Source organism: Lepidochelys kempii, chromosome 19 (assembly GCF_965140285.1).
Source record: "Lepidochelys kempii isolate rLepKem1 chromosome 19, rLepKem1.hap1, whole genome shotgun sequence".
Classification (NCBI taxonomy): Eukaryota; Metazoa; Chordata; order Testudines; family Cheloniidae; genus Lepidochelys; species Lepidochelys kempii.
Window position 1 is genome coordinate 9,527,890 of NC_136398.1, and position 23,443 is coordinate 9,551,332.

The window sequence follows — 23,443 nt, forward strand, 5'->3', positions numbered from 1 at the left end:
AGCTCTAAAGCAGGAGATTCCCTACCCCTTCCTTCTTCCACCCATCACTCATTCCCTGCCAGGCAATCCCTCCTCCCCCCCCCCCTTAACACTGAAGGAACCACAGTTATTCCAGCTGTAGCCCCCATTTCCAAGTTCCTCCCAATAAGGGCAGCAGATGGAGACAGTGGATTGGTTTGGTCCCCCAGACTAAATTACTGGGGAGCCCTTCTGTGCCAGAGTCACCCTCTCCCCCCAGAAGGGCAGACACACACCGGGTAGAGAGACACCAGAGCCAGGGAACCTGCTGAGCCAGAAGCAGGTGCCCTGGAACCCAGATCCTCAAACGTAGGTAAGTGCGTAATGCCCATTGGCACTGATGGGAGCTGGGCACCTAAATACCTTTGGGGAGCTGGGCCTGGCAGCCTGGAATGGGAGAAAGGAGGCTGCAGCCAGGCTGGGCTCTCTCCCTGGGGTCCCACAGTGCAGGGGGGAGACAGGCCAGCCTGGGGAGCTGCAGAGCTGGGCTGGGGGAAGCACTGGGATCCCCTGCAAGAGATGGGGGAGACACAGGGGACAGAGTAGGGGGAGGGTGCTATGGGGGAAGGAAAGGGGGACTGGGGTTTGTTACTGGGAGGAGGCTCAGAAGGGAGGGGGGGTTACACGATTGCCCCATGGAGGGGGTAACTGAAGGGGGAGAAATCGCCTCTCACCTGGCTCCGGGCTCCCCCAGCAAGTGCCGCTTCTCCTCCCCGTCCCCTTGCGCCATCCTCACCTGCCGGGGCGCGCTCGGCTCTGGCTCTCCGCGAGGGTCCCCCTGCTCCAGCCACCCCCCCGGGCTCGCAGCTGCCTCTTTATCTGGCCCCGGCCGCGGCCCGTGTGAAGCGCCGGGGACTCGTGTGCAAAGGGCCCGGCGGGGGCGGCGAGCTCCGGCCAGGCCGGCTGCAAACTTTGCAGAGCTGCCTCCCTCCCCGGGGGCCGGGCACCCCGGTAGCCCGCCCGGCGGGGAGCCGAGGGGACCCCCGGCTGGCCACTCCCGTGCGCTCCGCGGGGCCATTGCGCCTGGAGAAGCTGCGCGCCTCCCCCCGGGGCAGCGAGGGGCTTCACCCCGGGGCCCAGCCCTGCCTGGGGGAGGGGGTCTGGCCATGCACCCCCTTGGCATTGCTCCAGCCCCGAGTCGCCCCCTTCCCGCCGTGCCAGTCCCCAATCCCGGTGTGAGCCATGGGTCCAGCTGCCGCCGCCCACCCGCCCCCCGCTGGAGCCTGGCTCACTCCACGGAGCAACTGAGAGCTAGACCCGCAGCAGGAATGCGAAGCTAGCTGGTCCCGCAGCTCCATCCTGCCCTGAGCCGGTCACCTGTCCTGGCATCGGGGCGCCCGGGCAGCAAGACTGCCATGGGGCTAACTGGACTCAAGGAGCGTAGCAAACTCCCGAGCCACGTGTCAAACACCTGCGATCCCGCCCCAGTTCCTGCTGTAGCCCCCTTCCCCACACCTTCGCCCCCAGTGCCAGGAGGAAAAGGGAATGGGAAGTCTTGACTGAGTTAGACCTTGGAGCAGTTTTAATGCATATCTGCTTTTAAATCGATTTCGTTGAACCAGTGCAAATCCCTGTGTGAACCCTCTTAAACTGGTTTCGAACCTGGTTCCTTTAATTGAAGTGATTTAAATTAAGATGATTTGAATTTAATTTAAAGATTGTTTAAATTAAGGTGGTTAGAGTTTAAACTAAGGGGGCTCGAATTTGAATAGGTTTAAATCCATTCAATAGCGTCCACATGGGTTTCACTAAATCAGTTTAACAGCATATCTTTAGTTAAACTGGTGACACTTTTAATAGAGACAATCCTAACAGAAACAGTGGTAGGGCTTTTGGGATATTCATGTAGCCATCCAATGTAGCTTGTGTTTGAAATGCACTGATCCTGCAAAAACGTATGCATGGAAGTAACATCTGTTGAGTTCAATAGGACCAACTCACCTGCATAAAATGACTTGTGTCTATAAGCTTTGCAGGATAGGGCCCCGGATTGTAAACTCTGGAGCACAGATCCCCTTTCCTCTCTCAACTGTACAGATGCTGCTCAATAAATAAGTGATCTCCTCTAATGTAACTTGGGGATGCACCAGGAACCAACGTGCTGTTTTTAATCTCCCTCTACGTCAAGCTCTTTGGGTCTGTTTACTGGAGGACCATGGTCTAAGAATTCTTCACACAGCTGCACAGACAACCTGGGGAACTTCTTGCCAGAGGATGTTGTGAAGGCCAAGACTGTAGAAGGGTTCAAAAAAGAACTAGATAAGTTCATGGAGGATAGATCCATCCAGAGCTGTCCCATCCATAGGGCAGACTGGGGCAACCGTGCCAGTTCCCACGCTTTGTGGGGCCTGGCGCTTCAGGAGGACATGGGGGGGGGGCAGGGCAGCCCAGGGGACTAGCAGGAGGCCTGGCGCCAGCAGCAGGGGTCAGGCCTGCACCCCGCACTCACCCCCCGGGTTCGGGTTCGGCTCAGTCTCTATGGCAGCAGCAAGGAGCGAGCCCTCCCTAGCTGGCTCCACTCTGCCCAGTTCCCAGAGTTGCCTGCTGCCGCAGGGTCCTAGTGCCCCCAAGCACTAGTGCCAGGGGAGGCTGACCCTGACCCTGCCCTTCTGCCTCCGATGGACCTTTTCCCTTTCCGGAAGGACCCTCTACCAGCGCAGGGGGGCCCCTCACCCCTAGCATAGGTGAGTGCCAGCCAGTAGTCTCCATCGTCCCTTGCCTGTCGCCCAGCACTGGTATCCCCCCAGTACCCCACCTCTCCCTTCCACTGCCCTTTCTTCCCTCTCCCAGCACTGGGTGGGGTCCTCCAATGCTACCCCCAGACCTTACCCCCCTGCGTCAGGGTCCTCCTTGCCTTTCAGCTCTCCAGCCTTGGGCTCCCTCTCCCTGCAGTACCAGGACCTGAGGTCCCACAACTCTGCTCTCTCCACCCCCACCAGGACTGGGGTCCTCCATCCATCTGCTTTTCTGCCTCCCCTCCCAGCCCCTAGAGAAAACAGATCCTAGAGCTCCTCTTCCATCATGGAGGAGGAGTTCTAGGATCTGCGCTGTAGGATCTGCTCTAGGATCTGCGCTGGTAGACACAGGCATTCCAGACACAGGGATTCCTTGCCCCGGTCCCCAGAAGAGACAGCTCCTTTGGCCTGGGAAGGGTGGTGAGGGCTTGACTGAACATAAGAACAGCCATACTGGGTCAGACCAAAGGTCCATCTAGCCCAGTAGCCTGTCTTCTGACAGTGGCCAAAGCCAGGTGCCCCAGAGGGAATGAACAGAACAGGGAATCATCAAGTGATCCATCCCCTGTCGTCCATTCCCAGCTTCTGGCAAACAGAGGCTCGGGACACCATTCCTGGCCATCCTGGCTAATTGCCATTGATGGACCTGTCCTCTACAAATTTATCTAGTTCTTTTTTGAACCCATCTTGTCCTTCACAACATCCTCTGGCAAAGAGTTCCACAGGTTGACTGTGTGTTGTGTGAAAAAAATACTTCCTTTTGTTTGTTTTAAACCTGCTGCCTATTCATTTATTAATGGCCCCTAATTCTTGTGTTATGAGAAGGAGTGAATAACACTTCCTTATTTATTTTCTCCACACCAGTCATGATTTTATAGACCTCTATCATATCCCCCCTTAGTCGACTCTTTTCCAAGCTGAAAGTCCCAATCTTATTACTCTCTCCTCATATGGCAGCCGTTCCAGACCCCTAATCATTTTTATTGTCCTTTTCTGAACCTTTTCCAATTCCAATGTATCTTTTTTGAGATGGGACGACCAAATCAGCATGCACTATTCAAGGTGTGGGAGTACACTGGATTTATATAGAGGCAACATGATATTTTCTGTCCTAATATCTCTCCCTTTCTTAATGATTCCCAACATTCTGTTCACTTTTTTGACGCCACTGCCCATTGAGTGGATGTTTTCAGAGAACTCTCCACAATGACTCCAGATCTCTTTCTTGAGTGGTAACAACTAATTTAGACCCCATCACTTTATATGTATAGGTGGGATGGTGTTTTCCAATGTGCATTACTTTGCATTTATCAACATTGAATTTCACCTGCCATTTTATTGCCCAATCACACAGTTTTGAGAGATCCTTTTGTAGTTCTTCACAGTCTGCTTTGGACTTAACTATCTTGAGTAGTTTCGTATCATCTGCAAATTTTGCCACCTCACTGTTTACCCGTTTTTCCAGATCATTTATGAATATGTTGAATAGGACTGGTCCCAGTACAGACCCCTGGGGGACACCACTATTTACCTCTCTCCATTCTGAAAATGGACCATTTGTTCCTACCCTTTGTTTCCTATCTTTTAATCTTTAATCCGTGAGAGAACCTTCCCTCTTATCCCATGACTACTTACTATGCTTAAGAGCCTTTGGTGAGGGACCTTGTCTAAGGCTTTCTGAAAATCTAAATCCACTATATCAACTGGATTCCCCCTTGTCCACATGCTTGTTGACCCCCCACAAAAAATTCTAGTAGATTGGTGAGGCATGATTTCCCTTTACAAAAACCATGTTGACTCTTCCCCAACAAATTATGTTAATCTATGTGTCTGACAATTTTGTTTCCTTATTTTTCTGTAGTCCCCCTTTCTGAAATTAAATGCTACAGCATTGGGCCACTGTGGTGTTTTTCCCGCCACAGGGATGTTAAATTTCATTATATTATGGTCACTATTACCAAGTGGTTCAGCTATATTCACCTCTTGGACCTGATTCTGTGCTTCATTGAGGACTTAATCAAAAGTTGCCCCTCCTCTTGTGGATTCCAGGTCTAGCTGCTCCAAGAAACAGTCATTTAAGGTGTCATAGAATCATAGAATCATAGAATATCAGGGTTGGAAGGGACCCCAGAAGGTCATCTAATCCAACCCCCTGCTCAAAGCAGGACCAATTCCCAGTTAAATCATCCCAGCCAGGGCTTTGTCAAGCCTGACCTTAAAAACCTCTAAGGAAGGAGATTCTACCACCTCCCTAGGTAACGCATTCCAGTGTTTCACCACCCTCTTAGTGAAAAAGTTTTTCCTAATATCCAATCTAAACCTCCCCCACTGCAACTTGAGACCATTACTCCTCGTTCTGTCATCTGCTACCATTGAGAACAGTCTAGAGCCATCCTCTTTGGAACCCCCTTTCAGGTAGTTGAAAGCAGCTATCAAATCCCCCCTCATTCTTCTCTTCTGCAGACTAAACAATCCCAGCTCCCTCAGCCTCTCCTCATAAGTCAAGAAACTTTATCTCTGCATCCTGCCCTGAGGTGACTGGCCAGCTCAGTGCTTTGGCATCATTATCAGCTCTGGCTGGAGGTGTCTTGGGTTGACACTCTCAAAGCCTGGCATGATGTGCCATGGCTGGGCATGCTCTGTGATTGGCATGAATGGTGGCTGCATAAGCAATAGCTGGCAGTTCTGTGGTTGGTGTGTTCAGGGGGCTCCCTGGTTTTCAGGGCCTGGCATGCTCTGCAGTTGGCATGACCAGTAGTTGCATAAGCAGTAGCTGGCAGCTGCATGGTTGGCATAGTCCAGGGTTGGCACAACCCTCATTTTCATGTCCAGGAGCTGGCATGTTCTGGAGACATTTTGCTCTGCGCTGGGCATGAACTTTAGCACAGTACTTGGTACGACCCAGTGCTTGGCATGATCACTGGCTCTGTAGTTACCCTGGTCAGTGGCTGGCATGCTCTGCGGTTGGCATACCTGTGATTTTCAGTGGCCAGCAGGAGTCACAGCTCTGGGGTGTGTCAGAAGCTGGCATGCTTCTGCAATTGACACAGTCAGCACTTGGCATGAGCAGCAGCTGTCATTGGGGAGGCCAGTGCTCTGCAGTCTCCATGATCCATGGGTAGCGTGCCCACACTTTGCACGATTGATGTTGGGTAGCTGTGCAGTTTGCACTAGCCATGACTGTCAGACCGCCCTGCTTCCCACTCTTCTGCAGCCAGTGTGTCTCGCGATGCACGCGCAAAGAGCGGATGGGTCTGAGAAGCCAGACATCCCAGCCAATAACCCGTGGGCAGGGAGGATGGTGGCACCTCCCTTTGAGAGAGAGGGGCACCATGGCTGAACCCACTCAGGGACCCAGCGCTAGAATGAGCGTGAATAATTCCCCGGTTCTCCTGGGACCCTGAACTGTGATCGTAAAACCTCAGTGCATGTGCGATATTAGCTCTGGGGTGTGTGTGTGTGTGAGTGATATCAGATCTGCAGTGTGTGCGATATTAGATCTGCGGGGTGTGTGTGTGTGATATCAGATCTGCAGTGTGTGGGTGTGTGCGATATTAGATCTGCGGGGTGTGTGTGTGTGATATCAGATCTGCAGTGTGTGGGTGTGTGCGATATTAGATCTGCGGGGTGTGTGTGTGGGATATTAGGTCAGGGTGCGGGGGGTGTTGATATTAGATAAGAGTGTATGTCTCATTAGATTTGGGGGGTGTGTGTGTGAAAGAGTCATATGCGATCGGGTGTGTGTGTCAGTCATATTAGCTCTGGGGCATGAGTGTGTGCGATATTAGATTGGGGGGATGTCAGATCTGGGGGGGGGGTGTGAGAGAGAGAGAGAGAGATTAGAGATTAGATCTGGGGAGTATGTGTGTCATATTGGAACTGGGGTGTGAGTGTGTGTGTGAGAGAGATTAGATCTGGGATGTGTGTGTGTATCAGTCATTAGATCCAGGGTGTGTGTGATATTGGATCGTGTGTGTGAGTGCATGTGAGGTGTTGCGTACACCAGTCAGTAGATCAGGTGTGCGTGTGTCACACTGAACATGGGGAACGGTGCCCCTGGCAGGGCAGCACGGCGGCAACAGGAGGAGGGTGGGGGAACACAGTGAAAATATTTTCCACGTCTTGGCCTGAAGTCATTCTGGGATTTCTGAAAAAAACGTGCTGTATATTTTCAGGGCTGTGCATGAGTGGCCGGGATTATGACTAGCCCCGTTTCCTTCTGCCAATGGTGGCTGATTGACTCAGCTTGTGTGAAAGATCATTATTCATCCAGGGGTCAAACCATGCTAAGAACTTTCCACTCGTACAAACCACAGATAAGACCAGATCTACTTTATTGTGACAAAGTGCAACATCAACCCTAATAAATCTCTTGTGAGTTAGGACTATGCATTGCAATGCAGAACTTTCTCTTCAGCTGCCTCTTTCTAGTCCCCCAAAACCCTTTCTTGTAGCTAAAGTTACTTCTGTCTGCCGAGGTCTGGCACGCCCCTCAGTGTATCCCCTACAGGTTGCAAACAAACTTTTCAATTCTCAGAGTCAACATCTTCAGGGCACGACAAACTGGTTAGCAAAAGAGTTTTCTTTTCAAAATACACAAAATTCAAAGTCCTGTTACAATTATATACAAAATAATAGAACAATATAAAACGTATGAAATATTCTAGTTTGCACCCATGTATAAAAGTGAGCTTCTATGTGCTTCGGTCAAGTTTTCATCCTGAGTTAGCAATACTGTCGTATGGCCAGGTGGTGCCCGACCTTTTCTTCTTCAGCTGGGACCCCAGCCCACTCCTCCCGTAGCTCCCATGAAGTCAGAGCGTTTACCCCCACCCCATTGCTCCCAATCACTCAGCTCTTTGGCACTTGGGGAGTTTCTTCTGGCTTGGGAATTGCTTCTGCTCTGTTATTGAGGTGCTGAAAGAGAGGTGGAGGAGAAGAATTTCAGTGACGCTGATGGGAGAAGGAGATTGGGAGATGTGGACCAATGGGAAATGCCTCCCTGTGCATTGAGGTAGCACATGCCCCACTAAGGGGGCTTCCTCCACTTCCCTTGGGGAGAGTCTTCCATTGTGAAATAGATCTCGCTGTCAGGAAATGCCTTCAGCTGCATCCCATTGCTCCTAGTGATAGCCCCTAAATATGTTCTCCTTTTGCTCCTGGATACCTGTCCCATATGTGTGAACAGCACCACGTGCATCCTGAAGGTGAGCCATGGTACTTAGTAAAGCCAGGTATGCTGGCTCCAAAACACCACTCCAGTCCTGACCCTCAGAGAGAGAACATGCACACGTGCTTTCGAGTTACGTTATTTGCTCTTCACCTTAGTGTCCTGTTTACCTTAGGCCTTTGCAGCTTCTTGGTGGGCGGGGAAGTGGGGCATACATTAATTACACAAGGAAAGCGGGAGAGGGTCATCAGTCTGAATGGGGGTGCAGGAGCTTTCTCCAGTGCAGAGCTAGGATGTATCAGTTTGAGCCAGCAAGATTTTAAATCTCTCAATGAAACATACACTACAAATCCTTTCCTAAGAGAGATGGGTGCTCAGCTGAAGCCTGATCCACAGCCCATTGAAGTCAATGGAAGACTAGTCCCATTGATGTCAACCGGTGTTGGATCAGGTCCTGGGGCTGTGGACACATTTTCTGTCTCTCTCTGGTGAGAGTCAATGCTGGGGAGCAGACCTCGCGGCCACAGGCATTTTAATGATGTTTATGAGGGTTTGGATAATTATCACGCAAAGGGAACACCAGTGACTGTGGTACCAGACCGCTAACCTAACTCCGAAGGGTTGTTACTATAGTCTGAGTCCTTGTCCTGCTCATCCCTCGTCACCAGGGCTCACAGAATCATAGGACTGGAAGGGACCTCGAGCGGTCGTCTAGTCCAGCCCCCTGCACTCGTGGCAGGACTAATTATCTAGACCATCCCTGAGAGGTGTTTGTCCAACCTGCTCTTAAAAATCCCCCATGATGGAGATTCCACCACCTCCTTGGGCAATTTATTCCAGTGCTTAACCACGCCAACAGTTAGGAAGTTTTTGCTAATGTCCAACCTAAACTGCCCTTGCTGCAATTTAAGCCCATTGCTTCTTGTCCTAGCCTCAGAGGTTAAGAACAACAATTTTTCTTCCTCCTTCTTGTAACAACCTTTTACATACTTGACAACTGTTGTCATGTTATCTCAGCCTTCTCTTTTCCAGACTAAACAAACCCAGTTTTTTCAATCTTCCCATCTAGGTCATGTTTTCTAGACCTTTAATCATTTTTGTTGCTCTTCTCTGGACTCTCTCCAATTTGTCCACATCCTTCCTGAAATGTGGCGTCCAGAACTGGACACAATACTCCAGTTGAAGCCTAATCAGAGCGGAGCAGAGTGGAAGATTTACTTCTTGTGTCTTGCTTTCAACACTCCTGCTAATACACCCTCGCTTTCCGTGATAAACAAAAATTCTCTGATTAAAAAAACATTAAAATCTACATATTTCCATGATTAAAATGAAATGCTGAACTTTAGTTTCCGCAGCCACAGTACAGAGGAACCCCATTTAGGCGATCTAACTGGGACCGGGCCAAATGGGATAATCAAAAATTGGGATAATCCAGAGACCTTCAGCCCCAGGTGGTGGGGCTCGGGCTGTCAGCCGCAGATCTGTTAATACGGAGAGCCAGATAATGGAGGCTCAGATCAACGGGGTTCTACTGTATATGCTTTTATTTTTTCACAAAATGTAAAAACTAAAGATTCTCTGTAAAAACGCAAAATCCGTGTTTCTTCGTGGCAAATGAATTTCTAGGATCCCTGCATATCACAAACCCACAGCATTTTTTCCTTACCATCCACTTTCCTTTCTTGTGACTCCTCCTCTTCTGTTTCTTCTTCTTCCTCATTTAGCTCTTCCTCTTCCTCATCTCCAAGCAAAAGTAAGGTGAATTAGAAATGGAGGAGGGATAGCTCAGTGGTTTGAGCATTGGCCTGCTAAACCCAGGGTTGTGAGCTCAATCCTTGAGGGGGCCCTTTAGGGATCTGGGGCAAAAATTGGGGATTGGTCCTGCTTTGAGCAGGGGGTTGGACTTAGATGACCTCCTGAGGTCCCTTCCAACCCTGATATTCTGTGAAAGCTGAAGCCCCACCCCCAGAACTGTATTTTCAACACAGGAGGCCACTTATAAAAGGCAACCTCCAAACACAGCAAAATATTGTCCATGCTCTTAGGAAGTAGGAGAGAAAGATGTAAGTCTAGGGCTGAGTACGAACCCCAGGGAGTCAGCAGCACTAGAGGGTATTAGTCCCAGTTTTACCAGTAACTTATTGTCTAGCCTCGGGTGGATCACTCTGCAGCTCTGTGTCTCAGTTTCCCTATCTGGTAAATGGGTATGGTGCCAAGACGGAGCATTCCCAGTTGCTATAAACCATGGGCCCAGCACAGTGTCCACTGACTCTGGTAATATATCGACTTCAGCAAGTGTTGTTGGATCAAGTCCCAAATGAATAACGGACCTCAGATCTTGCCAGCTAACTAACTGGAATGAGCTGAAAGTGTTAGAGCAGTCTCCTCTATCGAAGAGGGGAAGTGAGTCTAGTGGGTAAAGCACAGCACTGGGAGACAAGAAATCTGGTTTCTTATCCTTGACCCTGACTTGCTGTGTGGCCTGGGGCAAACCACTTCCCTTCTCCGAGCCTCAGTTTCCTTGTGGGTTGTGAGGCTTAACTCGCTAGTGCTTGTAAAGTGCTTTCAGATGCTCGAATGGGAGGGGCCAAAGAAGGGCGCAATATTATTATACCTGTTCCAAAGTCGATGGCTCTCAAGACTTCTGCTATGTGCTCCAGGTCTAGGGTGAAGTAATCCAGATTTTCAAAGCCTTGCTCGATCTTCCCCAGACGGCCGCCCTTTGAGGCTTCCACAATTCTGGGGGCGATAGACATAGGGTTTGTTTCCTTACCTGCTGTTCCTCCAGAGGAGAGAATTACCAGCTAGAGTGACTGCATGTTCTAGCTGGAAAAGATTATTATCCAGGGAGCAAGACCCAGGGAAAGCCCTCTCTGAAATCCTCCCTCTCACACAAGGTGCTCGAGAGATGTTCCCACCCTCCCTTTGACCTCTGCCACAGGGCATTGTATTAACGCCTTCCGAATCCCTGGCGATTCCCAGCTGACTGCTCTAGACACCCTCTTTCAGATGATCCCCGGGCACCTCCCAGCAATCATGGAGCCTGCATGCTGAGGGAGGGTAAATGGACTGCTGTGGAGCTGGAAAGGCAGAACTCTTTGGCCTCTGGACGCAGGTGTAGTTCAACAGGATACACACCCTGTCTCCAGGTCACACTTCATCCCTTTCTGGGCTTTTGGCTTTATTGGTAACGCAATTAACAGCATCAAGCCCAAGCCCTGGCTTTCTCCTGAAGCTCAGCTGGTCCTGCATTCCCTACAGCACCTCTCTATCCAGACTCTGCCTTACCCAGGGCTTGTCTCCAGTTGTGCCTGTTTCACTAAGGTGTGATTTTAAACCAGCCTAGGTAAACTGGTACAGCCGCCTGTGTGGACACTCTGATTCTGGATTGAACTCAAGCTGAATCAATTAGGAATCAGTTTAAGCTAAAGTGAAATTAGCGTCCCCACAGCCTTTCCCACCAGCATAACTAGCTCAGCTTAAAAAAGCCATTTCAGTTAAACCAGCTCAACTTTCTCCTACAGCTGAGCCTTCCCAGAAATGTTCTTTTATATCCCAGTAGGAGCTCATGTGATCCACCCACCAGTGTGACTCTGGAGTAATCGTACTGCCCCCTCTTGCGGAGTTCACACACCTCAGTTAGACAGGCTCAACAGGAAGCTCAATTGCTAGGGCCCTACCAAATTCACGGTCCATTTTGGTCAATTTCACAGTCATAGGATTTAAAATGTCATAAATGTCATGATTTCAGCTATTTACACCTGAAATTTCATGGTGTTATAATTGTAGGGGTCCTGACTCAAAAAGGAGCTGTGTGGGAGCGTGGGCGGGGGGGGGGGCAAGGTTATTGTAGGGGCGGTTCTGGTTCTGCTACCCTTACTTCTGCGCTGCTGCTGGCGGTGGGGCTGCCTTCAGAGCTGGGCAGCTGGAGAGCAGCGGCTGCTGGCTGGGAGCCCAGCTCTGAGGACAGAGCCGCCGGGAGCCGCAGCGCAGGAGTAAGGAGGACATGGTACATTATTGCCACGCTGCTGACTGTGGAGCCGGGCCCTGCAACCCCCCGGCAACTCCCTTTGGGGTCAGGACCTCTCGTCTGTGAAACACCGGTCACCCCCTGTGAAATCTGTATAGTATAGGGTAAAAGCACACAACAGACGAGATTTCACGGGGGGAGGCCAGATTTCATGGACTGTGACGCGTTTTTCATGGCCGTGAATTTAATAGGGCCCTATCAATAGCCCGAGAACCTGCCATTCTATTCCAGTCTCTTGCTGGTCAGAGGGGATCGTAACAGAGAAACTTTACAGCAGCTCGGAATTTGCTTTCCCCTGGATACTTTTTAAAGGACCCGGGCTGCTATTGGGAAGGGGTCGGGGTGCTAACCCCCGTTATTTCTGGGAACAATCCTCAGGTGGATTTTGACATTGCTGTAGAGTCTCAGACCGTGGCACTGAAGCAGTAATTGAAAAATGCAACCCCGGGGACTTACGTTTTAATGAGCTGCTTGGCATTCTGTGAAGAAAGCAAAGAAGAGGGAAAGAACAAGGTGAGTAGCAAGTTACCAAGAAGGTGATAAAAGCAGCAGTTCAGGTTAGTATGAAGCTGGCCCCAGGTGCCGGGTCGCCAGTGCTAAGCAGGGTTTGTCATACCAAGTGGGGTCGGGGCTGTGATTTGGGGGCTTTGACTAGCAAGCCTCTGCCCCCTCCGCCAGAGTTAGATCACCCTTGCCAGCCCGCTCTTGGGAACTCTAGGTTATTCCCTCCTGCTGGGTTGAAAGCCCACTGTTCTCCCTAGAAACCCAGTCCACCCAGGGACACACAGAGGCTGGACCCTTGGTGAGAATAAAGGGATGAAGCGGAGGGTCAAGGTTGGTGAGGGGGCAGAGCTGATTTGGGCTGAGACGGGAGGAGACTGGGAGGCAGAATCCTGTGGGGTTCAGGAGGGTGGACCCAACGATCTGTGTAAGGAGCAAACCACACTGCTAGATCCAGGCTCCATCCCTCCCTTGGCTGGAGAGGAGCCACTCACTGTGAGAAAAGTGGCCCCTCCTGTCTCCTCCAGGGACTGAAACGCTGTGTCCATCAGCTTGGTGGATTCCTCCAGCTGCTCTTTGTACTGCTGGATCAGAGCCTGCACCAAGCTAGTCTTTTCCTCCTGCTCCTTGGTGACCTTCTCCAGCAGCTCGCTCTTCTTCTCCTCCAGGATTGCAATGAGGGCATTAATCTTCTCGCACAGCTCCCGCTTCACCAGCCGGCCGTTCTCCTGCCAGTGGACAAAAGGCATGAGCATCTCGAAGCAAAGGGGACAGGCACGCTCCCAGATCTCCCCCAGAGGCATCACAGCCGCACTGAACGATCCCCGCCGCAGGCATCCAGTGATTACAAATGCACAGAGCTCAGATCTCGGGGAGCCCCCAGCGGAACTCAGACCTAGCCCTTCTCTCTGGGCACGGCAGTTTCCAGAGGCTCCCTGCCACGTGGCAATCCCGATTCTCTCGCCGATGGTACAAATATACTGGAACTAGCAACAGCGGAACCGGAAACCAGTTTACCTCCTACTAGTGGAGGCCATGTTCCTGGTGGTGAGAGCAGGGCACTGGAAGCCAAGATTCGGGGGTTCTACCCTCAGCTCCGGCACTGACCCAAGACTAAGTTATTTGGGGGAGCGCTCATCTGTTTGTTCTGTGATTGCACAGCGCCGGGCACCATGTGGTCCTGGCACTCCTTGGCACGACCATAACACAAGAAATAACAACTGGCTAATCCTGGGCAAGTCACTTTACCAGGGCTGTGACTCAGTTTCCCTGTCTGAAAAATGAGGCTAATAACGCCCGTTTCACAGGGAGATGAGAGGCTCAGTTAACAAAGGTTTGTAAATGGCTTTGTGAACATCACATGGAAGACAGAATGCAAAATATTCCTGTTAGTGTCAGCAGATACCCTCCCCCTGGGGCCTGGTAGGATTACTTTAACCAATTCCAAACATCAGATGATGACCACAGTGTGACCATCCCCTATTTTACCAACTGGACCCTTTAGAATAATGCTTTGCATATCCATCATGCTGAGAATCTCAGAGAATCATTAAATTAAACTGCAGTTTTATTAACTCAAATTTTGCAAAATGCTATATGACCTGAGGGCCAGAGCGATGATGTGGATGCCTGGATGGGATGGCATGAGTCTCATGGCTGTGTGAAGACCACAAAACATGGAGGAAGACTGATAGCCAATGGCTCTCGTGTGTTGTTTACTGTTCATTGTGGTGTCACGGTTTGCACCATGGGAGAATGTATGTGTATATATACATATATATATACGCACACATATATATAGTCTAAAGTGCCTCTGAGCTCCCCATCCTAAGAGCAAGGTGCTGGCCATTCTCCTTGTTTTACAACTATTTGGGGTGTCCAATGAAACGTGGGTAAGAATTGAATCCTGCTGCATGATTATCTTAATGGGGAAACAGACACAGGTGGGTTAAATGACTTGCCCGTGTCGCCCAGTGAGTTTGTGGCAGGGCTGAGAATGAAGCACAGGAGTATCAACTCTCAAAACTTTGCTCTAATCATTAGACCCTGCACCCCTCTCAGAGCTGGAAAGAGAACCCAGGAGTCTTGCCTCCCAGTTGCCGGCTCTAACTACTAGCTCCCCCAGTCCCCATCTCTTTCTTGTAAAAGCCCTCCCATTGAATTAAACAGGATTCTCAGTCACGTGGACTCAGAGGGAAGCTGCTCCCGACACCTGCATTAGCCATTCAAGGACATTGCTGGGGGTTGGATTTCATTTCTGCCACTCAGATTTCAAAGGGCTCGGTCATTTTTCCCATTCCTCACCTCAGTGGTTTTGCATGAGTCCTCCAGCTGGCTGATGATCGTCTGGACTCTGTCGTTCCCAGCCACCAGCATGGAGATGCAGTTGCTCAGCTCTATCTGTGAGAGGGGAACAGAAATAGATTTAACCCTTACCCTTCCAGGCACGGGTGAAGGCCTGTAGTGCTGTCTTGAGAGGGAGAGAGGGCGTTGGTGGGCAGACAGGACGGTGGGCCCCTACATTGAAGGCTAATCCCTTTTCAGGAAGAGGAGAGGTAGGCGAAGGGGGGGCCTTGGCACCGTCTGCAGGATGGGGCTAGAGAGAAGGAACACAGTCTCAAGGCTGGGAATAGATGCACAGAAAGCAGAGCCTCAAAACTGTCTCCATGTGGTGGGGATGGAGCCAGATGGGCAGCCTGGACTTTGCTGGGCACCTCTGGTCCTGTTGGGTGGGTGGGGCAATGGCACTAGATGATCAAGGAACTTTACCATTGGGGCTGGGAGGGAATCCTGAACGGCAGGAAAGGATGGTCCGTGGAAGTGCATGTGGGGAGAAGGAGGAAGGTTTGGCTCTGGGAGTTTGTGACACAAGGGCCCATCCTAACCTACCCAAATGGTCTGGATTCCAGTGAAAAATGGACATCTGTCTGCTTAGGGCTCCTGGGTTTCTACCCCATTCAACAGGGAGGAGGGTGCCCCGGTGCATGCTGGGGGAGATCTTGCCATCCATGGATCCCACCCAAGATACCCTGGGAAAGACCTCAGCTCTTATGGGTCTGCTTCCAGCTGTAGACACTGCTCCCTGCGGGACTGGTGCTGGCCCTTGCTCCCCAGCTCTCAAGTGACTCTAAATATAGACAGGTTACTGCTTCGCGACGGCAGCCCCTATTAATACCCCAGTGCTCAGCCTCGGAAGCTATTCCTGAAAGGCCCAGCTCAGCACATCCCAGATGCCAAATAGGAGGAGCCCATCCCCTCGGAGACCTCATCTACATTCCAAGTGATCGGATGTGAACCTCAGCTAAGGTCAAGGAGCTGCAGCCCCTGGCCCCGCTGTGGAGCATCTAGTTGAGGCCAGGCCAGGGTTTAGTACTGGCTGATGGGCTCCTTTCCCCGGGGAGAGGGAAGCAGCAGTGCCCACTGAATGCATTGTACATTGAACTCAGTGTACAGTGTACAAAAAACATTCGGTACCTTTTGCCCTTGGAAGACGTTCTGAAGGGGTGCAACTTCACAGTCTTTGTGAGCTCCGAAGACTTTGCACATGGAGCAAGTGGGGATCTCGCAGGTCAAGCAGTAGATGTTGATCTTCTCGTCTTCGTGCTCCTTGCACATGGGGTGGTTTCCTTTCTTCAGGGGCCTGCTGAAGACGGCAAGAAACCGAACAGGGTTAAACAGCCTTGAGTGGCATTTAATCACATTTGAGCTGTGGCAGATACAGATTGAAACACCCACCAGACGATGATAGGAAGCAGATACCGGGCTGTGGTCTACACAGCTGAAGAACGACCAGCACTGGCCTTCTGATTTATAAGGACAGATCCTGATTTAAGTTACACCAGTGCAAACCCAGACTAGCTCCAAGGCAGTCACTGGGTTCAGTGGAGTTAATCTGGATTTACAGTGGTGTAATGGAGACCAGAACCTGGACTTCACTTTGTACAGTGGAGTTTGGATCAACTCCCAACCCGTCTCTAATGTTACCCTTGTCAGTGATGTAATGTTTAGAGCCAGCGCTTGTACGTGCCAGGATCTCTGATCAGCTCGCTCTGTCCAGGCAGAGCTCTGTATTTAATCACAGCAAGCGAACCCTCCAGGACCTTCACTCCACAGCACGGAGAGCATTTCTGGTCCAGGCGTCCCGGGAGAGAATTTTACTGCTCAGGATCAATCCCCAGCTTCTCTGCAGAGATCTGTTTAAACAGATAACTCTCACCGGCTTCCACTTTCCAGCAAGCATCACTCTGTCACCACACACCAGTGTGGCAACTGGGACCACAGACAGGCCCGTCGAGGGAAATTTGGGACCCCAGTGCATCATGTTTGCTGGGGCATCATGTTTGCACCATGTTTGCTGGGGCCCCACCCCCTTCCTTGTTATATTCTTTACTCAGAACATTACAGACAGCTTTGGGGGCCCTCTAAGCTTGGGGACCTTCCCCCTCCCATCAGCCGTGGCCACGGAAACCACTGGGTCCATCAGGGTTACTGAGCCACTAATGGCTAGATCCAGGATTCAAGGATGATGCGGAATACCCTAATTATAGACACATGATGCAAAAGCTCACTCTGTCCTCTTTAAGGCAAACCCTCTGGTGCTGCTGGCTCCTTATTTCCTTCTGCAGAAACCTACCGTACATTTAAACACAGGCGGTTGGCCAGGAACTTTGACCTGCTTTCCCCCCTTTTTAGGCAGGGTGGCTGCAGCTGAGAGCTCTTTAAAAGAGAAGTTAAATAAAGTCGCTCGGACCAACTTCAGGATGGAGAACCCAGAGCAGCCAAAAATCACCAGTCAGGCTACCAAAAGTCACGGGTTTGGCTTAAAATCATTAGACTAGAACAGGGGTTCTCAGACTTCACTGCACGGTGACCCCCTTCTGACAGCAAAAATTACTACATGACCCCAGGAGGTGGGGGGACTGAAGTCTGAGCCCGTCCAAGCCCTGCTGCCCCAGGCTGGGGGGCCAAAGTCTGAGCCCCACTGTCCTGGGCTGGGGGCCTGTGACCTGAGTCCCACCACCCAGGCCTGAAGTCCTCGATCTTCGTCACCGGGCAGTGGGACTCAGGCTTTGACCCCGCATGGTGGAGCTCGGGCTTCAGCTTCAGCCCTGGGTCCCAGCAAGTCTAATGCCAGCCCTGGTGACCCCATTAAAATGGGGCCACAACCCATGTTGGGGTCCCGACCCACAGTTTGAGAACCGCTGGACTAGAACGTGGGGTGCTTTTGTTGGCTGTCTGGGTTCTGAGCATTTAGGGGTCACAGTTTCAAACTTTTCTCTGCAACCAGGAAGGAGACTCGCTTTTTAAAAATAAATGAAAGCTGAGAGTCTCCTGTAATCTCCTGGCTCCAGGAGCTGGGCCTCTCAGAAAACTACCGAATAATGCAAGACTTGTGATACAATCCTAAGATGTAGCAACCCTGCAACTTGGACACGTCACTTTCCATCTCTGATGCCTGTTTCCCCTGCCTCAGAGGGAACTCAGTCTTGGTTGAGGCTTCTAAGTACTACAATGGGAGGCATGGATCAGCATTCACGTCACACTCCCTGTCAGTGCCCAGCCCGGGGTGGGGGAAGCTAATGATCCAACCAGTGGATCAAATTCAGTGATGAATCCTGGTCACGTGCCACCTGAGGCATCTTGTGCATATGCTAAGAAGTACTAGGATAATAATAAGCATCGGGGGCGGGGGAATATGGTAGTGGTCTATAAACTCATGACTGTTGTGGAAAAACTGAATAGAGAAATGCCGTTTACCCTTTTCCACAATACAAAAACCAGGGGTCACCTGATGAAATTCATAGGCAGCAGGCTTCATACAAACAAAAGGAAGTATTTTTTCCATGCCATATACAGTTAACCTGTGGAACTCATTGCTAGGGGATGTTATGATGGCCAAGACTATAACTGGGTTTAAAAAAAAAGAGACTGGATAAGTTCATGGAGGATAGTGCCATCAGTGGCTGTTAGCCAAGATGATCAAGGATGAGACCCCCTGCTCGAGTGACCCTTAACCTCTGACTACCAGAAGCCAGGGGTGGAAGACGGGTGGATCGCTCCAAAATCGCCCTGTTCTCCCTGACGCTGTGGTACTGGCCGCTTTCAGAGACAGGACACTGGGCTAGAGGGTCTGACCCACTATAGCAAATAACAAAGCCTATCACTGTGGCATTGTTTCTGATGCTGATCCACCTCATCACCTAGCCTATTACCATGGCCCTACATTTATGCTCATTTGGCCAATTATTATCTGTGCAACAGTGCTCATATCCAAGCCAACCTCAATTCTTTTCTCAAGTAGGAGCTTGAGGCAAGGGGCCAGATAGATCCTCAGCTGGTGTCGATCGGCCCTGCTCCATTGACTGCAATGGATTGATGCCAATTTGCAGTAGCTGAGGATCTGGCCCAGGATATCCCATGCTTCACTAACAGCTACTGCATTAACTCCCTCCTCTCTGCAACGTGTTTTTAAAAGGCGCCGTCAAACTGATCTGGGCATGATTTGTTCTTTATCCGTAGCGTTAGCTCCATTACTTCACGATTGGAACTGGATTTAGCAGACATCCCCCAACCCCTTTTTAAAAACACTGGTACCATATTTGCCCCCCATATAGCACCTGTCTCTGTCTCCATGACTTCCAAATAATATTGCCAGTGATTCAATAAATTCATCTGTTAATTCCTTTAAGGCTTTGGAATCCATATCTGCACCTGCTGACTTATAAATACTCTCTTTTTCCTATTCCCCTGCCTGCGTGTGTTATCAGCACCTACATACTGAGTCATCACTTCCTGGTCATTCACGCTTTCTCGCTCTCGATTTCTGGTTTAGATCAAGTTTTAAAAATGAAGAGCAGGTCCCTGGAATCATTGCTGATTTCACACCCTTCTTTGTTTATGAATGGATCTATTTTCTCTCTCCTGTAAGTCCTGGTCGTATTCCCTTTAATCAGCTATAAACCTGCTGTCCTTATTTTTTCTCCTACAAACTGACCGTGACTTTACATTCCTGGTTGGTCTCCTCCCCACTTCTCCAACTAGCACAGAACCTTTCCTTCCCTTCAGACCACTGAGCAATCCCTGCTGAAGCCCCGGTGGCAATTTCTGATTCTTTGTATTATTCCTTTTCAGGGGAAGGCTGCATGTGGTCTGGGGTGAAGCTTATACTTCACGTCTGTACGGTGCCCAGCGCAATGGAACCTGATCTCTGACTGGTACCTCTGGGTGCTAAAGTAACACAAATAATAAGGAATCATAGAAGTCTAGCTTTCTTCTACAATCCCAGGGCTTGATTGTCTTCTGCTGCGGTGTAAGGCTGGTGAGATTTCAATGTAGCTAATATCTGGTGTTTTTCTTAAAGTTTCGGCTGTTGGAATCAAGAGATGGCATGAGAATCTTGGCTTTTATTAACACTCTTCTGCCCTGCCAGTAGATGTCTAGGGCTTGTGATTGTGGAGAAAAGCTGAGTGCATTCCAACAGCTCTGAACACAACAGGCAAATAACAAAGACCAACCATCTATTTCCCCATCCCACCCCCCAAATAATGAATGTTGAGCCCATCTCATGGCTTTTCAAGGCTTGACACAAGATTTTTGACTGGGGTTGGCAGTACTGAGTGACTCCTGATTACACTGGGGTGAAAGCAGAATTAGGCCAGGGAATTGTCATGCTTCTTCCAAATCCACCCTGGTCATCAGTTTTCTGAAATCCCCAGAATTTGCTCTCTTGAAATCCAACCATGTTGCACTGCCATTCTCTCTGACTCCACTCCTTTGCAGGGGGAGATCCCAGGAACTCAGTAGGACCAAGCTTTGTTATTGCCCCCACCCTTCTCACTTATCTGGTTCATTTGCTTAAGCAAACTGACTGGCTGCTGGAAAAAGGAAAGTTTCTTTCACAGGTTTGGGTCAATAGTGAAGCTTGGGATCCAGGGATCAAATATTGGTGGTGTCAAACGACTGTCCGGTCAATATGTGACATTTGATTTGCAGTGGTTTGGATGAACATGGACTGGGGGAAATGATCTGGATTAGTGCAGGCTGGATGTGTGATACCTGTTTCAATGTGGCCATGAGGGCGCTCTGCCTGGGAGAGCTGGATGAGTGCCAGGAAGAACAGGAATTGAAAATCCTTCATCCCTGGGAAGTCTTCCCCATTAGCTCTTACCAGAGAGAAACTGTGGAAGATCATTCCACCTCCACTACTGAGAAACACTGGGACTGGACAATGCAGACAGAGGGGAGCCTGGCTAACCTGGAGTACTCCTGCTTGTAGATGTCAATGATGTTCTCCACCAGGAGATTTCGCTGCAGCCCGTAGACTCCATGCCGGTCCAGGATCACTTCATGACGGCAGGAGGGGCAACGAAAGCGCCCCCCGGAGAGGGTGGTTCCCCGGCTCTGCCAGTATGGGTTAGCAGCCTGCGAATATCACCAGCACAAGGTCAAAGGTCAGTGTCTCGCCAGGCGCACAGACATCCTTAAAACCCACCATTGCGTTGTCGGAGACAGTGACATGGACTCATTTAAACATCACCCTCTCCCCTCAGCATTCCCCCGGGACAGAACATGCATCCCTGATGCGCCCATCACCAGAGGGTCTCAGAGCCCATCACGCTTTGCATTCATATAAGCACCTTCCATCAGAGGATCGCTAAACACTTTATGACTAGTGAATTAAGGGTCACAAAAGCCCAGTGAAGGAGGCAATTATCATCTCCATTGTACAGCTGGGGCAAAACCAGATTAACGAGATTTGCCCAAGGTCACCCAGTAAGTGCATGGTAGATCTGGGAATAGAACCTAGGAGTCCTGAGTCCTAGACCTCTGCTTTAGACACCCCCCTCCCCACCCACCCCTGCCCTTTAGAAAACGCTTTAAGAGCAATGTTAGTATGTAAATGATATTTCCCTATCGCGTAGGGGAATGTTGTGAGGTTTAATTTATTAACGTTTTAAAGATGCTTTGAGATCCTCAGATCAAAATTTGCTCCAGGGGGTGTTAAAAGGTTTATCAATGGACCAGAGCTCAGGGTCCTGACCCAGTGCCCACTTCTCCACTGCTCTGCACCTTCTGGGGTCGCTTATACCTGCGGGGAAAAAGCCGTCCAATCAGAATTTCCCTCTTGCACTAGCAGGAGCGGGCTACGTTGACCATGCACAGGTGTGAACAGGCACATCAGGGGTGTGGCAGCTGAGAAGCCGACTCTTTTTTTGCAGAGGCAAAATTCCCAATGAGGGGTTTGACCTGAGACCCCGACATTCTGCCCATTGTCCTTACGAGTAAACAGAAGCCTGCCCATGGGGGAAGTGCCCTCTCTGTCCATTTCAAGAACCAACAGTTAATTAGAAACCAGCTGGGACAGCCCCCAGCTCCCTGCACAGCTGCCCCCAGCCCCGTATGGGGCTTTGGGGAACCTGCATCCCTCGAGTCCGCTCCAGCAAGCAGGGTCTGATTTCACCCTCCGGGCCTGGTTTTCTCCCGCTTTCTCTTTATTACTGGGAACCTTTGACACTAACCACAGCTCAGCAAGTGAGGGAGCAAGATGGGGCCCAAGCAGTCAGTTTTATCAGCTGGCTCCTCCCCCGTCTAAGCAGAGAGAGCAGACTCTTGCAGCAGGGGAGAAGGGTCCATTCTGGAGCCATTTGCCAAGCAAGGCTCAGATGCCATGGTCCCGATCCAACTCCCGTTGAAGTCAAGGGGATTCTTTCCCAGGGGAGGTGACTCTAGCCTGATGGTACCAGCATACATAGCGAGAAGCCTCACCCACCTCTGATGGACAAGCACAGCCTAGAAGAGGGCAATCTACTGCACTTAGAGCCAGAATTTCTGGTCTACCTAGAATCAGGTCTGTCCCAACCCAGCATCGGTATCCCCAGTCCTCGGAACATCCCCAGCCAGGGACCACACATGGAAGACTGGCCATTCCAGCCACTTCCCAGCTCCCACCCTCGCTCAGTTCTCCCGCAAGCAGATTGGCTTCGGAGGTTTAATCCCCTGTGAACGCGCTGTAGGTTTAACACACAACTGCCCAAGGATTGCCACCTGCGGCCAGGCTTCAGGAAGCAGCCTGTTTAAACATCACAGGCTCCGTTTGCAAGGCACTGACCTGGAAGATGTCACTGGCACATTTCCGACATAGGTTGTGCTGACAGGGAAGGATCACCACGGGCTTGGTGAACATTTCCAGGCAGATGGGGCAGATCAACTGCTTCTCCAGGTTCTCCATGGGGTTTGAGTCTCGGATAATGCTGGACTGGTAATCCATTGTGCCGGCCGACCTCTCCAAGTTATATCCCACTGCCGGCTTCTCCTGGCTCGTTGGCAGCTTCTCAGTAAACTGTCCTAGCTCTCTCCTGGCTTCTTCAACGGGACCACGTTCTGAGCTCAGCTTCTTGCTCCTTTCCTAAAGGCTCCTGCCTTTGTCTCCTATGACATGTCTATTTATAATTTATCTCAGGGTCACATGTGCTTGAGAAGGGGTCGAGTTTCCAGCTGAAATGCCTGTCACATGTGAGAATGAGCAATCGGCCCTCCAGAGAGCGAGAGTGCTGTAAACAGGGCCGAGGACAACCTGTTCGGGGCTGGCCGCAGCTACATTTCCAGGGATTTTGTGGTGTCTTTCAGAACAAAGAAACTGGAGTCGTAGCTGTAAACAGAGTCATCACCCTCCTGAGCCCTCGCCTGTCCTCAGCCTTCTGCATCACGAAGGGTTAACCGTGAAAACCCCCCTTGCTCCAAACACACTCCCCGTTCTCATTGCTCGGCCTCTGGTAGGACCTCTTGATCCCTGCTCAGCATCCCAGATTTCCACACAGCCCCCTCGCAACTCCCCGTCTCTGAGTGCTGTTCTCTGAGCTTCACAGCCACCCAGCCCTGCTCAGCTCCAGTGGGCCTTGCATCTTCTCTGCTCCTCGGGCATCTTCTTGCACTGCATGAGTGCAGGGGACTGGACTTGATACTTCGAAAGGTTCCTCCCAGTCCTACGAT

General features: G+C 50.7%; 1 protein-coding gene across 1 annotated transcript; it reads right to left on the bottom strand.

The window, feature by feature from the left end:
* Positions 1–7,086: 7,086 nt before the first annotated feature.
* Positions 7,087–22,745, bottom strand: TRIM63 (tripartite motif containing 63). The gene is made up of 9 exons (XM_073317653.2): positions 22,563–22,745; positions 20,709–20,875; positions 15,929–16,097; positions 14,759–14,854; positions 12,949–13,182; positions 12,410–12,432; positions 10,538–10,662; positions 9,590–9,664; positions 7,087–7,670 (listed from the first exon to the last, which is right to left on the bottom strand). The coding sequence occupies exons 1-9, from the start codon at positions 22,719–22,721 to the stop codon at positions 7,660–7,662; spliced, it is 1,059 nt and encodes a 352-aa protein (XP_073173754.1). The 5' UTR covers positions 22,722–22,745; the 3' UTR covers positions 7,087–7,659.
* Between the last annotated feature and the right edge of the window lie 698 nt (positions 22,746–23,443).